The sequence below is a fragment of the Neofelis nebulosa genome, chromosome 8, assembly GCF_028018385.1.
Source record: "Neofelis nebulosa isolate mNeoNeb1 chromosome 8, mNeoNeb1.pri, whole genome shotgun sequence".
NCBI classification, from domain to species: domain Eukaryota; kingdom Metazoa; phylum Chordata; class Mammalia; order Carnivora; family Felidae; genus Neofelis; species Neofelis nebulosa.
This window is the reverse complement of record NC_080789.1, coordinates 121272111-121289357: the sequence shown is the minus strand read 5'-3', so window position 1 is coordinate 121289357 and position 17247 is coordinate 121272111. Positions and strand designations below refer to the sequence as shown.

At 43.8% G+C, this 17247-nt stretch overlaps 1 protein-coding gene across 3 annotated transcripts in view; it reads right to left on the bottom strand.

The window, feature by feature from the left end:
• C8H10orf67 (chromosome 8 C10orf67 homolog) overlaps positions 1-17247 on the bottom strand; it is a 169198-nt gene that overhangs the window by 128847 nt on the left and 23104 nt on the right. For all 3 annotated transcript variants that reach the window (XM_058681694.1, XM_058681693.1, XM_058681696.1), the window contains exons 3-4: positions 16646-16789; positions 14878-14952 (exon numbers count right to left, since the gene is read on the bottom strand). In XM_058681694.1, coding sequence (XP_058537677.1) covers positions 14878-14952; positions 16646-16789 — 219 coding nt within the window. The remainder of the gene's footprint in view (positions 1-14877; positions 14953-16645; positions 16790-17247) is intronic.

Below are 17247 nucleotides of genomic sequence, written 5' to 3'. Positions count from 1 at the left end.
TGCTGTATCTTCCAGAAAAGTATTTTGGAATAAATGCAGTAAAAGTGTTGTGGGGTCATGGAGCACTGATGGTCGAGAAAGAATTCTTGGGACATTGTGTGGTGCGGCAAAGTTTAAGTAGCACCGGGACAGGACCCGTGGGCAGAAAGGGCTGCACTTCTGCTGTATGAAGCTGGTGATTATATGCTTGGTGCTCAAGGGGAAGGGGGTGTGCAAGGAATATGAGATCACGAATGTCTTCTTCGAATTTCTACTTGTAAAACCACTTTTTGCGAGATTTCTCTGGTGCTTCTCCTTCAGTCGCTATTAACTATCAGTGAGACTTAGAGGCAGTCATAAGACCATCTGAGAATGCAGCGACCAGCACATATCTGATCCTTATCGAAAATATGTGGGCCATAGGTCAGCCTGCTCGGCTAAAGGTGAAAAACGTTCTGCTTCCATCCCTCATCAAAACTACCAGACGTCCTTTTGAATAGAATTGTAAAATTGTATTTTAAAATATGAAAAAAAGCTAAGTCAATACTGTACTGTAAAAGCTAAGTCAATAATACTGTACTGTATTTTGCACAGTACTGATTGACTCAATATAGGCGTGGTATCACAGGAAGATATTTGGTCCTTGTTCCTGGTTCCCGGCACCTAAAGCTCTTAAAAGTTCTGGTAAGAGAGGCATGAACATCTGCTGTTGTTGTTGTTTTTAAATTTATTTATTTTGAGAGAGAGAGAGCAAGCACGTGAGAGCCAGCGAGGGGCAGAGAGAGAGGGATCGAGACAGACAATCCCAAACAGGCTCCACACTGTCAGCACAGAGCCAGACGCCGGGCGCAAACTCATGAACCGTGAGATCGTGATCTGAGCCGAAACCAAGAGTCGGATGCTTAACCGACAGAGCCACCCGGGCGCCCCAGAAGCGTGTTGTTCTAATGAGGCCACTCTTGGGAGGCCCCTAAATAGCTTCAGGATGAAGGCTGGTTGCCAGAAAGATCAAGCCTTGATTAGAAGCTTAAGACCTTGGGCTCTATCTTCCCACCTCTGGGAGGGGACAGTGGCTGGAGACTGAGTAAATAGCTAATGATTTATTCAATCGTGCCTACCCGATGAGATCTCTATGAGAAACCCAAATGAGCGCACTCAAAGAGCTTGTTGGTTGGTGAACACAACTAGAAGCAGGGAAGGGGATGCCTGTGGAGAGGTCACGGAAGCTTCGTGCTGTGCTGTGCATCTGAAGGAGAGCCGAATTTGCCCCCCCAAAATATGCCTCTTTGGTATAAGGATTATTTTAGGCTGATTTCCTTTCAAAAACAGCAGATAGGAGAAGTTTTGCAAACTGAGGAGTTACTCTTTTGTCAGGACATGGACAAGGGACTAGACATAGAAGATATGAAAGAGACATGTATAAGGAAAACCTTCATTTGTAAAGGTGTCTTCCCTCTGGGCCAGAAAGAGGATGATTAAAACCCTAGAAATGCTTATCGATGGACGAGAGGAGGATGGAAATCTGCATAACAGTCAGAGACTTGTCTACTGTGCTTTGCCTGATAACTTCTCAGAACTGGCTCCCCCCCCCCCCCCCCCCCCCCCCCCCCCCCCCGAGATAGTGTTTAAGGTGGTGGCTTGGGCGTTTGTGGAGTTACTCAGTTTTCCTGCCCCACCCACCCCCACCCCCCTCCTCCCCCCGCCATGTTACTAAGTTCTGTTTGTTTTTCTTCTGTTAATCTGTCACTTATTGGAGGGGGGGGAGGGGTCGAGGGCTCAGTTAAGAACGTAGAAGAGAAGAAGGAAAGTTATTTTTGCTCCCTTACACATCTTTTCCATTTGGCTTTTTGGGTTGTGTCCTTTATAATAAACTGGTGACTAGAAGTAAGGTGCTTTCCTGAGCTCTGGGAGTCCTTCTATGAAATTACCAAACCTTAGCAGGATAGGGCAGGAGAGGGAATACCCACTTTATAACCAGCGGGTCAGAAGTACTGGGGCTTGCGACTGGCATCTGAAAAGGAACAGTATTGTGGGATGGAACCCTTTACCTGTGGGGTCTGCACTAGCTATGGATAGTTGGTGTCAGAACTGACTCAAATTCTTGGACGATGAAGGTCCCCAGAATATGCCAATTTGACATGATTATTCTGAGTTGAAGGCAACTGAGGAACAGCAGGTGCAGGAAAAGTCCTAAAAACAGCATAAAACTCCTTTTGTGAAGGAAATTGACATTTACAAAGGAAATTTCCATTTGTAAAGGTGTCTCCCACTTCCGGACCAGGAAGGGGACCCTTACAGGAGCAGCTCTGAGGAATGGAGAAGACGTTGACTTGAATCTGTATAACAACCCTAGTAAATGATCCTTGTTTATCAAACTCTCCCTAGTCACCTGCCCATAACTTACCACCCTCCTCCCCCAAAAGCCCCAAATCCCTTTTCTTTTGTTTAGCCTCTCCAGACTTTATTGCCTTCTGGGAGGGTTTATAAGCCCCCAAATTCTGGCTGCCTCCTTAAGCCACATTTCTTTGTGAATTTGCATGCATAGTGATGTGGGGAACAAAGGCAAAGGAAAAAAAAAATTAAATTTCCTTACAACTTACAGCCCTTTGACAAGTCCTTGAGACCCGGCAGAGTGACCTTCCTCTAGGAACTCAACTACCTCAATGTTAATACTTTGCTCAGGGCAAAAGGCAATCTTAGCTTAACATTATCCCGACTTCCAGAATCCTGGAAGTCTCCTTTAACATGTAGAAATTCCTTTGGAAACTTCCTTTATCTCTACCCTCCCAAGATATATGTCAGCAATCATCCTCTAGGTATATGTGCCACTGATATATACCTGAAGGGTCTCATGACTAAGGTTTTATTAGACAGTAATAAATGACCTTTTCCTAACAACAGCTAGCCCCTCAAGGTCCTGGAGACCTTGCTTCCAGAATTCCTTAGAGAGTTACACTATCCCTAACCCTTTCCCAACTTGAAAGTATATAATCATCCACCCCTCACAACTCCAGTGCAGCTCTTTCTGTCCATGGGTCCTGTCTCTGTGCTTTAATAAAACCACTGAAGATATCTCAAGAATTCTCTCTTGACCGTTCGCGTCGAACCCCAACATCTCCATATTACATAGCATTTAATTAAATCTATTTTTCTCTCCTGTTAATCTTTTTTTTTTTTTTAATGCTTATTTGTTTCTGAGAGAGAGAGAGACAGAGCGTGAGCTCGGGAGCGGGCAGAGAGAGGAGGAGACACAGAATCCGAAGCAGGGTCCGAGCTCTGAGCTGTCAGCCAACGTGGGGCTCAAACCCACAGACTGTGGGATCATGACCTGAGCCAAGTTGGACTTTTAACCAATTGAGCCACCCAGGCGCCACTGTCTTTTTTCTCTTTCTTTCTTTCTTTCTTTCTTTCTTTCTTTCTTTCTTTCTTTCTTTCTTTCTTTCTTTCTTTCTTTCTTTCTTTCTTTCTTTCTTTCTTTCTTTCTTTCTTTCTTTCTTTCTTTCTTTCTTTCTTTCTTTCTTTCTTTCTTTCTTTCTTTCTTTCTTTCTTTCTTCCTTTTGAGTTCATTTATTTATTTTTGAGAGAGAGAGAGATCGCGTGTGAGAGCTGGGGAGGGGCAGAGAGAGACAATCCCAAGCAGGCTCCATACAGTCAGCTCAGAGCCAGATCTGCCTCGAACTCACAAACCATTGAGATCATGACCTGAGCCGAAATCAAGTCAGACGCTTAAGTGACTGAACCACCCAGGTGCCCCTAATCTGTCTTTTATCAGTTTGATTTTTGCCATCTCACTCGATAAAAAAAAAAAGAAAAAGTTTTTCCTCCTCTATGACATCCTGTTGGTGTCAGGGTTTGGAAAAGTCTGCAAATTTGGTGTCAGGAGGGAAAAAAAATTCTAACTATAGGAAAATATGCATCCCCCCCCCAAATGGTTTATAGTTTTCATGCAAACCCAACACAATTTTCAATGAATTTATTTGTACAATGTGTCACGAAACACATTATTTAATGTATATGGAGGGACACAGAGCCAAGAACATTCAGTCCATTTCTGTAGAAGAAAAGAAAATTAGATAACTTATCTTACCAAATACCTAAAATTACATGTAAATCGTAGTGGTACTGATGAAGGAGCCAAAGGCAAGCTAACGCCTGCAACTACCAACCCCCCTGCCCCCGCCCCGCCCCCCACCTAGGTGAAATATGTGTGATATTCCTCAGGCATGCCTGGCTGCCCAAGAACAAAGAAAAGGAAAGAAAACAAATGATGAACTGATAAAGATCACAGCCATGCAGAACAGGAGTCTCCATCAGTTTAAAATATTTTAGTAAATTACAAGAAAAAGGCAATTTTATCAGTAGCTTAAATCTCCGGAAACCTATGGACTCAGTGTCCTGGAACCCCAACATCACCCTTCTTCCACAGTGATATGGGAACAAAGGCAAGAAGGAAATGGCTAGATAAAATGAAGTTTCCTTATTACCTGCAGCCCATTGACAAATATTTGAGGCTGGCAGAGTAGAACATTTCTCCAGGAACTGTCTTAATGTTAATGTTTTGCTAGATGGAAAAACAATCTTAGCTTGACAATTGCTAGGCTTCCAGTATCCCGTGAGTCTTCTTTAGCATATGAAAATTCCTTTGGAAACTTCCCCTTGACTTTACCTCCCCCAGCTCCTGAGTATATAACCAGTCTTTCCCCGTAGTCCCAGGGCAGTGTTTTTTGTTCCACCGGTCCTGTCCCCATGCTTTAATAAAATCACTTTTTGCACCAAAGATGTCTCCAAGAATTCTTTCTTGGCCATCAGCTCTGGACCTCCATCACCCCCAAAAGCTCATCACTTATGGGGAAAAATGAATCCCTGCTTTTCAAACCAATACTAAAAATCAATTCTAGCAGATTAAACACCTGAATGTAAAAGGCAAAAATATAAAAATTTTAAAAGACTTTAAGATGTAGCAGCATTTTAAAAACAAAACATAGAATGTGGAAACAATGAGGAAAGGAGAAAGTTTGACTACATTTAAAAAGTTTGTGGGGGGGGCGGTGGGCATCAAAAAACACCATAAAAAGGCTGGAAAGACAAAGAAGTGAGAAGATATTTGTAACATACAACAAATAAAAATGAGTTCATAATATGTTTTTAAAAACTGTGAAAATTAATAAAGGGAAATCTCACTAGAATGGAGTCAGGAGGTTGGGAGTGGGGGAAGGGGGTGTGGCTTTCATGCCTCAGTCTCACTGGTGGTGCCCATCAATTGCAAATCAAACGGGAAAAGGCGGGACTTTGTAAACAGGTACTATTTTACTATCCTGGCAGGAGGCAGGAACGCTTCCTCTCCAGCCCTCCCTCCCTGGCTTCCCCCGCCTCCTCCCCCCTGTCTTCCCCGCCCCCCCGAAATAAACCAATCTTTTGCCAGTAAAATAACTGGTAGTTTGATTTTTTTTTTTTTTTAATTTTCTTAACATTTATTTATTTATTATTGAGAGACAGAGAGAAACAGAGCGTGAGCAGGGGAGGGGCAGAGAGAGAGGGAGACACAGAATCTGAAGCAGGCTCCAGGCTCCCAGCTGTCAGCACAGAGCCCGACGCGGGGCTGCAACTCACAGACCGCGAGATGGTGACCTGAGCCGAAGTCAGACGCTCAACCGACTGAGCCACCCAGGCGCCCATGGATAACATTTTTATATACTCTATAGCTGATATATCTGTATTTCAACCTTTTTCTCTGTGTATTTCTCTGTCATCTAGCAATTCTACTCCAGTATATGCCCAACAGAAATGCATTCATATGTGCATTTAAAGATACATACAAGAGGGGCTCTTGGCTGGCTCAGTTGATAGAGGATCTGACTCTTGATTTCGGGGTTGTGGGTTCGAGCCCACATGTGGAGATTACTTGAAAAAAATAAAACCTAAAATCTAAGACGCACGTACAAGAATGTTCATAGCAGCACCATGCCTTTAACAGGCAAATACTGGGAACAACTCAAATGTCCATCCACAATAGAATGGGTCCACTAAACATTCATACAATTCATACAACTCTAGTCATCCAGTGGAACAATGTACAGCAATAAGGAAGAATAAACTATTGTTATGGCATATGGATAAACCTTACAAATGGAAGGTCCAGTGATAGAGGCCAGACACAAAGAAGCAAGTATCCTATGGTTGTATTTACAGTAAAATCCAAACACAGGCAAAACAAATCTATGCGACAGAAGTCGGGTCACGGTAACATTTGGAAAGGCGGGGTGGTGTCGGCATACCTTAACATCCTACGTCCTAATTCTTGATCCAGGCAGTGATGATCTGGGTATGTTCATTTTGTTTAACAAAAATTTGAATTGTACACTTGTAATCTGTGTTCTTTTTTTTTTTTAATTTTTAAATAATGTTTCTTTTTGAAAGAGAGAGAGAGGGGGAGAGACGACGAGTGGGGGAGGGGCAGAGAGAGAGAGAGAGAGAGAGAGAGGGAGACACAGAACACAAAGCAGGCTTCAAGCTGTTGGACACTTAACCAACTGAGCCACCCAGGCACCCCACAATCTGTGTACTTTTATGTGGGTGAGTTACACTTCAATTAAAATCTTACTTTTTTTTTTAATTTTTTTTTACTTATTTTTTTTGTTTTTTAATTTTTTTTTTTAACGTTTATTTATTTTTGAGACAGAGAGAGACAGAGCATGAACGGGGGAGGGGCAGAGAGAGAGGAAGACACAGAACCGGAAGCAGGCTCCAGGCTCTGAGCCATCAGCCCAGAGCCCGACGTGGGGCTCGAACTCACGGACCGCGAGATCGTGACCTGAGCTGAAGTCGGATGCTTAACCGACTGAGCCACCCAGGCGCCCCTAAAAGCTTACTATTTAAAAGCTCTGCCTATAAGTTCTTCTTGTCAAAAGGCATAAAACTTGAACATGAATCTAATCAAGATTTTAGAGCTAAATTCTATAGGAAATATGGAAAACAGAGGAACAAGTGACACATCCCTTTAAGAAGCAAACTAACAAATACAGAACGTGGGACATTTGGAAAGACAACTGCCTTATTTGTTGTTATTTGTTGCAAAAGTCAATGTCAAGGAAAAGAAAGAAAGAAGAGAGGGGGGGGAAGAAATGTATTGTAACTGGAATGATACTTCTTTTTACTACAAAGTAATACATGTTATAAAAAATGGAAGCATGACTGTTATAAAAATACAGAGACTTCAATTTAAAAAGTGTTTTCTTTGGGGCGCCTGGGTGGCGCAGTCGGTTAAGCGTCCGACTTCAGCCAGGTCACGATCTCGCGGTCCGTGAGTTCGAGCCCCGCGTCAGGCTCTGGGCTGATGGCTCGGAGCCTGGAGCCTGTTTCCGATTCTGTGTCTCCCTCTCTCTCTGCCCCTCCCCCGTTCATGCTCTGTCTCTCTTTGTCCCAAAAATAAATTAAAAAAAAAAAAAAAAAAAAGTGTTTTCTTTTTCTCCCTCATTCTCCAGACATTCTGCACATGCTACAATATTGTGTTCTGCCTCTTTTTTTGTTTCAATTAAAATATATCTTGGACATGGCTTCATAGTAGGTACATATGAATTTACCTTAATTTAAATGGCTGGGTATTTTTCTATCATTGGTATCATTAAGTAGTATTATTCCAATATTTTCTATTAAAAAGTAAATTATATCAGGCTCTGGGCTGATGGCTCGGAGCCTGGAGCCTGTTTCCGATTCTGTGTCTCCCTCTCTCTGCCCCTCCCCCCATTCATGCTCTGTCTCTCTCTGTCCCACAAAAAAAAAAAAAAAAAAAGTTGAAAAAAAATTAAAAAAAAAAAAAAGTAAATTATAATGCAGCTAGTCATTGTATACGTATTTGTCTCTATTTCAACTGGTGGAATAGATTCCCCTAGAAGTGGGATAGCTTGATCAAAATAAACGTACATTTAGGGGCGCCTGGGTGGCGCAGTCGGTTAAGTGTCCGACTTCAGCCAGGTCACGATCTTGCGGTCCGTGAGTTCGAGCCCCGCGTCGGGCTCTGGGCTGATGGCTCGGAGCCTGGAGCCTGTTTCCGATTCTGTGTCTCCCTCTCTCTCTGCCCCTCCCCCGTTCATGCTCTGTCTCTCTCTGTCCCAAAAATAAATAAAAAACGTTGAAAAAAAAATTAAAAAAAAAAAACAATAAAATAAACGTACATTTGAATTTTTATTAGAATTTGCTAAATTTCTTCCAAACGGGTGGTACCAATATACGCTTCTACAGTATATGTGCTTGTCCATTCACCCACGTGTTGCCAACAGCAGATCATATCAATCTTTTATTTTTTTACAGTTTTTGTTTTGTTTTGTTTTTGGCGGGGGAGGGGAGAGAGAATCTCAAGCAGGCTCCACAGTCAGCGTAGAGGCTGACATGGGGCTCCATATCACTATGTGATAATGACCTGAGCCACAATCAGGAGCTAGATGCTCAACCGACTCAGCCACCCAGGTGCCCCTCAATCTTTCACATTTCTGCCAATCTGATAGACGAAAGCAGTATTTTTTGCTTCATTTGCATTTGTTTGATTTTTAATAAGGCTGAGCATTTTTTATAAGTCTGTTGGCCATTTGGATATTTTTATTTTAACAGCTTTTGAACATATTTTGTTTCATTTTCTACTGGGCTATTCGGCATTATCTGTATGATTGGTAGGAGGCCTCAATACGTTAGGAATGTTAATATGTTATTTGCATAGGTTACTTGCACCTCCCAGTTCTTCATTTGTCTTCCAACTGCTTTTCCTTGCTTTTGTTGTGCAGAGTTTTTCATTTTATGCCTACTTTTATTTTCCTTTATGGTCTCCGTGGAAAGATTCATGCTCAGAAAGCCCTTCCCCATTTATCTGTTCATGTATTTATTCTTTCAACGTATGTTTGTCCAGCACCTGCTACGTGCCTCTAGGTATGAAGCCGAGACAGCTGCCCTCCCAAAGCATAAAGTCTGGCGGGGTGAATCAGAACTCTCATAAGTAAACAAACATGAAGAAGACAGTTGTCGCCAGGGGAACTGTTCTGAAGGCCACAGAATGGGATGATGCAGTAGGGAGAGACTGGCATAGAAGATCTCGCCTGGGTGGTGGTGGTCACAGGGAGCCTGAGGAGGCACCATTTGAGCTACAAGATGAACATGAGAGACAGATGGTTCCAGGCGTTAGCCCCGAGGCAGGAACGTACTCGGCAGGGTTGAGGGTACGAAAGCTACAGCAGAATGAACCTGGAGAGGCAACGGGGCAGGGTCACCCAAGGCCTGGAAGGCATAGACCAAGCACGGGGGCTTGGACTCCACCTTGAACTCTAAAAGGCACTGTGGGCGGGGTGGGGGCCGGGCGGCTCAGTCGGTTAAGCACGGGACTCTTGAAATCGGAGACTTGTGATCTCACCGTTTGTGAGCTCGAGCCCCACTTGGGCTCTGTGCTGGCAGTGTGGAGCCTGCTTGAGATTGTCTCTCTCCCTCTCTCTCTGCCCCTCCCCCATCTGCACAAGCTCTCTCTCTCTCAAAATAAATAAACATTAAAAAAATAATAATAATTTAAAAAAAGCCATCGGAGGGTTTTATGAAAGAGGACCAAAGCAGTAGCCTGCGTTTTCCAAATATGTCTACTTTTTTATGATGAAACATATGCCAAAGTAGAGAAAATTATAATAGTCTGTTACACACTTATCTACCCGTTTTGTGCTTACATATTTTTATGAGAATCTTACACATCTTGCCATTGAGCCCTGAACACTTCCAGTTCATCTCTAATAATTAAAGGTTTCTTTCCTTCTTCTTTTTAAGAAAATTTTTTAATGTTTTATTTATTTGTTTATTATTTTTGAGAGAGGCAGAGTGCGGGCAGGGATGCGGCAGAGAGAGAAGGAGACACAGCATCTGAAGCAGGCTCCAGGCTCTGAGCTGTCAGCAGAGAGCCCGATGTAGAGCTTAAACTCACAAGCTGTGAGATCATGACCTGAGCTGAAGTCAGACACTTACCCGACTCAGCCACCCAGGCGCCTCCTCCTCCTGCTTCTTTTTTTTTTTTTTTCTACAGAATCATAATGCCACCATCACACTAACAAAATTGACGAAGGGCTTCTTAATGTCATTTAACAGCCAGTCCATATTAAAATTTCTCCAAATTTTCCGACAGTTGTTCAAATCAGGATTCTAACGAGCCCCACATATTGCATTTAGTGAGATGTCGTCTCTTTAATGCTTTTAATCTAGAGCAGAACTTGGTTCCTTTTGTCCCTCCCTCCACTATCCAACATTCTGCCTGAAACCACAGATAGTGCCCCTCTTCCATCCTTCCCTCTTTCTCATTCTTCCTTCCGTCTCTCTCCAAGAAACATTTATTAAAATCCAAGCACAGTGCTGGGCACTGAGGAAACTCCTCGCTGTTTCTGTCTTCCTAGATGGTATATCTACCTGAGTCTCCGTTTCTCCAATGTGCTATTAACACCGTTACAGGAGTAACCAACCCAAAGGGTACAAAGGCACCTCTCTTTCTCCTGCTCAGAAAATCCAAGCATTTCCCATTTTCTGTGGAACCACGTTAGAGACATAGATGGGAATTGGGGTCGCAGCTCCACTGCTGACCAGCTCTGTGGCTCTGGGTAAGTTGCTTAATGTAGGCATGCCTCCGTTTCCCCGGTTAGACAAGGAGGATCCTACTGCCCACTTCAAATGCTCATATCATGCAGTTGAACCAGCAAAAGATACTTGGACTTCATCTCTGGGCACCACGTTTTGGATGAGCCCGAGAGCATAGGCACTTTGGTAGCAGCCTAATTTGCCTTCTAATTAGCAAGAGCACTAGGTTAGAATACGAGCCTGCGACATGGTTCCTATTATTACCACGTTAGGAAGTGAGGATCCGATCTGGGGCCCCAGTTCTTGCTACTTGGTCATGTGAAGACCGAATAAAACAATGTATCTAAACACCTTTGCATGGTGCCTGGCACAAAGAAAGCACTCAGTAAGGCACTGTTCTTTTACTATTGTTAACACACATAGAAAAATAAAATAAATAACTGAAATATACCTGTGCAAACTTTCATGAGTTCTCCTGTTACTTAGTTTCACAGAATGTTGCTGGGTAACCTCTGGCTGGTGCAACCCAGGAACTGAATTTTTAATTTGATTTCAACTTCATTTTTAATACCCACATATGGCTTCTAGCTACCATGTAGGGCAATGAAACGGTCAGTGACCGACCAGGTCCTACTTGCCTTTTCACATGCTATGGGACGTGGGAAGCCAGTTTGCCTAACCAGTTTTGCCTCCCCAGTAATCCTCCTTGAGGCAGCAAAACTTCTCTTTTCCATGTGGGTAAACCCTGTCCTCAATATCATCTCCTGAGATGCGTAGGTCACTCTGGCTTGGCTTGCGGTGGGGGCGGGGGAGAATCACTAGGCCAGATTGGTCAGGGTCAGCCTTGAGACTCTTGTAGGAACTATTTAGAAAGAGATGCTCTAAGGTTGCTCTGGGGGGAAGAAGATCTGCCTGGAAATTAAACCTTCAGAGAAGAAGGCAGAAGCAGGGGATGGACGGTTGCTCGATAACATTATTTGAGCACCTAGATCCAGCTTTTCCTGAAGTCATTACTATCATTACACTGTTCAGTTACATAAACCAATAAATTCTTTTAACTAATGCCGGTGTAATTAGCTATGTGTATAACTTGCCACTGTAAACATTCTGACTAATATACACTATGCTGTCTACTTGGAATCCCTTTGCATTTCTTGTCTACAAACTGAGAGTTTACTTTGAAACCTACCACAAATATCACCTCCTCTGTGAAGCCTTCCCAAAGCACAAAGGCAGAAATAATTGTTCCCTTTGTGGAATTTACATAACTCCTGTTACGTGTTTTTCTCTGCACCGAACAAAGTATATTATGGTTTAGTGTATAATCTTCCTCCATTTGCCCCTCTTCCATCTCTGAAATTTCAGTGTCCAGCATATCTCAGCACACAGCATTCACTGAACATGTAAATCGAAGATGAATTTATTTGACTTAAAGTTATTATAACCTGGGGCACCTGAGTGGCTCAGTCAGTTACGCATCTGACTTCGGCTCAGGTCATGATCGTGCGGTTCGTGGGTTTCAGCCCACATCGGGCTCTCTGCCGTCAGCTTGGAGCCTGGAGCCTGGAGCCTGCTTTGGATTCTGTGTCTCTCTCTCTCTCTCTCTGCCCCTCCCCGGCTATCGCTCGCGTGCTATCTCTCTAAAATAAATGAACATTAAAAAAAATAAAATATTAAGTTACTATATAGCCTAATATTTTACGCAGTTTGTTGCTGCCTTTATTTGTTAAAATAAGTATTTTATTATGGTGAACTATATGAAATTGCTGATATTTGACATTTCGGGCTCCAAAAGTGGCAATTTCATATTGTCCAACATAATAAATATTGATAATTATTATAGATATCCTAAGGGCGCTTTATCGTATCTGAAGTCCACAGTCAGTAGACAGAAAGATACAAGCCTGAATGCTAAGATGATAAAAGAGCAGAAAAAATTTACCAGTACCAAGGACTGTCATGAATATGTGACAATGTTTATTTATTTATGTGTTTTTAAAGGTTTATTTATTTATTTTGAGACAGAGAGAGACGGTGTGAGCAGGGAAGGGGCAGAGAGAGAGGGAGAGGGAGAATCCTAAGTAGGCTCCCTGTGGCCAGCGCAAAGCCTGTTGTCGGGCTTAAACCCACGAACCGTGAGATCGTGGCCTGGCTCAAAACCGAGAGTCAGACACTTAACCGACTCAGGTACAGTTGCAAGGGCCTCACAAGGATCAATTCGCTTCATGTTCGTAACAAGCGTAGGAGGCAGGTACTACTATGATCCCCAATGGACACATGAGGAAACGGAGGCAGAGGGGTTCGGTATTTTGCCTCTGGTCGCCGAACGATTAAGAGACAGAGCCAGGATTCTAACCCAAGTAGCCTGACTGCAGGGTCCTTGTTCTGAAACACACATTACGCTAACTCTTACCCATGATGCTACATTGTGCTGGCAGAACTCTGTCACCCACCAAATGTAATTCAGAAACTGCTCACTGATGGGAGTGCAAGGAAGCCGTCCCCTCTATTTACTGCTGCAGAATACATCTTCCCAAACTTAGCGGCTCGAAACCACAACTGTTCCTCGTGCTCACAGGCTCTGTGAGCCAGGGGGTTAAGACAGGCACAGGGATGGCTTGTCTCTGCTCCATACTGCCCGGGACCTCAGACGGAAGGACGAAGTGGCCGGGGGCTGCATGACTGGGGAGTTGAGCCCACGTGAGCCTGTGGACCTAGTGTCCACACGTGGGTCCTCCGAAAACCTGGGCCTCTCGCGGCTCGGCAGCTGGATTTGGAGAGGGTGAAGCCGGAGAAAACATTCCAAGGGTAGAAGGATGGAGCCTCAACGCTTCTCTGGACCTGGTCTCCGAGCTGGCGTCACTGCCCTCACCTTGGCTACAGACAAGCAAGGCACTGAGGCCAGCCCAGGTTCAAGGAGGGGGAGTCACGCTCCTCCTCTCCGTTGAAGAGGGGCGAGGTAACACTGCACGTGAGTGGGACACCGTCCCAGCCACTTTAGCAAACGACTGGTGCAGAGTCAGAGAGGCTGCTGACAGAGCAGTAGGTCCAGCTGTAGGTTACGGAACAGGCAGCCAACAGTGGCTTGAACAGCAAGAGGGGTAATTGTGTCTGGAAACGGAAGGGCCAAGGGGCATAGCGAGTCCGGGGCTATTTAGTGGTTCAGTGATGTCATCCACGAGCCCAGTGCTTTCCCTCTTTTCACTCTGCCACCTGTACGTCGCCCATCCAAAGTGTCTCAGTCCTTTGTTTTCGGTTGGCCACGGCAATCCCGAGCATCAGAAGGAGGCAACGTGTCAAGCAAAGAAAACGAAGGGTATTTCTTCCCACGGGTGGCTTTACGCGCCCAAGAATAACCTCGGAGCCCACTTGGCTTCAGCTCACGTTGGTCAGGGACCTGACCTTGCCCGTGTTCTTGCCGTATCTGGAAAGGGCGCAGGGAAAGAAAGGGCCCAGCATTTGGGCCCTTTAATACTCTGAAGAGAAGTGAGAAGCGCTTCCGCTAATAAAAAAAGGAAGAGCGAGAATCACTCGTGAGTCACCAGTGTCTGCCACGAATGTGGGCAGCCATCCACCTGTTTAGCAGATATTAGCTGATCGCTAACCACACATCGGGCCTGCTAAGAGGCAGGCAGAGCAGTGAGTAAGACACAGCATCCTTGCCCTCCTAAGGCTTGCAGTCTGGTGTGGACCAGAACACGGAACAAGCAGTTATAATTAAGTACAAATGTGGCAAGTGTCAAGGAAAAAATGCATGTAATCAACGCACAGTTTGCCACAATAAAAATATTTCTTCCGGAGGTTTATTGACAGGAAAGACAAGGTTCCAGTTATAAAATCTAAAAGAAGCACAAGGTCCTTCCTAAGCCTGCAGGGTAAGCACGGAAAACGATGAGTTTTCCCACTATGGAGGAGAATGAAGCACCGTACCTGGGGAATAGATGAGTCCTCATCAAAAGAAAAGTGACTCGACCGAGAGTCAGAGACGATTCATTGGGATTTACCACAGACCCAGTGAACCCTCTGAGGCTAGCCAGCCTTCCCTCCAACTGCACGCTCACCAAACAAACCTTGGATTATTCCCTCACTTACCCGCATACCAGGATGGAATTTTCCAGTGTCTGCAAAGTTACATCTGTCACCATAAAGTGTCATTTTGGTCAATTTAATGTGCGTGTGAACAGTGACCTGAAAACTGAGCAAACAGCTCTTCAAAGCCAAAAACACGGACGGGGACCCCACAGTGAGCCCCACTCTGTGCGATCCCAGGACGTGACGCTGGCCTGGTCCGTGACGGCACTAAAAACCCACCTTGTACGTTCCTTTGATAACAGCTATGGCATCGGCCAACTGCTGATTGTAGCATTTTCTTATGATGTCCTCATTCTGCAAACCAAAAAATAAATACAATGAGCACCATAATGTAGCTTCAAATATAGCTCTCACACCTACTAAGGGACTCCATATAAAACCATCGTTCAGATCATCACAAATCTTGTGAACACTTCAATTTGCAACCATTTCTCCTACACTAAAGCTATTACACTGCGGTCAATTTTTACTTACACTTAACCAAAGGCAATAGAGAGCTCACATGGATAAAATAAATACAGATCATCTGAACATGTTCTTTCGCTTCACATATCTTTTTAGTGTCTTCCTGGAACTGCTTTTAAAAGTAATAAAATCTACTTATGATTCATATCTTGTCCCGGTCCTTATACCTTTTGAATAGGATATGCGCATAAAAAGAAATCTAGAGCCACTAATCCATCAACCAGAGTGATTTTCTGATTAATCAAATCACTTGACCACTGTTTTGGATAACAATGAAAGATAGTACATTAAAAAAAACTCACAAATCTTGATTTTGATGTCATTTCTGATTCCAGCATGGAGTGCAAACAACGATTAGGTTTTAGAGTCAGACAGAATTGGATTTCAGTATCATTGTGCCACTTTCAATCTGTCTGACCTGAAGCAGGTTACCTGACCTTGGCATCTCGGTTTCCTTATCTGTAGATTAGGGGTGATCAGGTTTCATTTAAGCATTGACTTAAGGAGGAAACACATTTAAAAGGCTTAGTGTAGGGCACTTGGGTGGCTCAGTCGGTTGAGCGTCCGACTTCAGCTCGGGTCACGATCTCGTGCTTCATGGGTTCCAGCCCTGCGTCCGGCTCTGTGCTGACAGCTCAGGGCCTGGAACCTGCTTTGGATTCTGTGTTTCCCTCTCTCTGCCCGTCCCCCACTCGTGTTCAGTCTCTGTCTCTCAAAAATGAGTAAACATTAAAAAAAAAAAATTTAAAAGGCTTAGTGTGGCTCTTAGAATGGTGAGATGAGATTTTTGTTTTATAGCTGAGAAGTAATAGTACATGTTCTTTTTTTTTTTTTTTTTTTTTTTTTGAGATAGAGAGCAGGGGTGGAGGCCAGGGGGAAAGGAGGAGAGATGGAATCTCTCAAACAGGCTCCATGTGTGGAGCCCAACATGGGGCTCGATCCCAAAACCCTGAGATCACGACCCAAGCCGAAATCAAGAGTCGGACGCTCAACTGACTGAGCCAGCCACTCAGGCGCCCCCCATACCTGTTCTTAATGACAGATACGTACGCTAACCTGACCAAAGATTTTAGAAAATTCCTTGAAACAGCAGAATTTTCAAGCCTTTGGCTCCTACAGAGATAATAAGCACAAATAAGGATATAAAATTGTGCTTAAGAGTCAGATCTCAAGCATCAAACTGGCTGGCTGGGAACATAAACTCTGATGTTTTGTTTTAACCGGTGTCCTTGAGCAAGTGAATTAAAGTTTCTGGGCCTCAGTTTCCTCATCTGTGAAAGAAGGATAATAATAATTGCACCTACTTTATGAGGTGAGTGTGAGAATTAAATTAATTTGTGTACAGAGCACTCACAAAGTTTCTGGCACAAAGTAAAGCTACTATTTGTATTATCTACTCTATGAGACACAACGTAGGCAAATAAAATCGCCCTCATGAGTTGCTAAATTCAAACCTGCAGTAGGTATCTACCTAAGCAGGCGATCAAGCCATGTAAAACAAAGGAAATGAGAGAGTTTGTACCTCTTGATAGTGTTTTTCGATTGTTAGGATCCTGTCATGCAGAGCAGTGAACAGGTTGAAAGACTCCTCTTTAAGACGGTCCTCAAACTTCAGCTGAAGCAATTCTCTGAGGAACCCAAAATCCACCTGAAGAGATCTAATGACCTAAAAATGGGAAAAACCTACATTATTGTAGAGAGTAAGGACGCTCTGTGTAAAGGTTCTAGCACATTGCCTGGTTCCGGGCACAGAGAAGCAAATTTTGCCACCGCAAGGTAAGCAAGCCTCTTTGGCAAACTGATTATTTTAGGATGATTCTTTTTAAGAAACTGCAAACACAGGAGAAGCTCTGAAAACTGAGTATAAGCTTCCCTTTTACAAGAGACATTTACATTTATAAGGGAAATCACCACTTGTAAGGGTGTCTCTTTAGCTGTACCAGCAAGAGGGGCATGACGCAAAATCTTTAGAGACCATTTTTTTTAAAGTTTATTTATTTATATTTGAGAGAGAGAGAGAGAAAGAGGGAGAGAGCGCACGTGAGCAGGGGAGGGGTAGAGAGAGAGGGAGAGAGAGAATCCCAAGCAGGCTCTGTGCTGTCAGCACATAGCCCAAAATGTGGG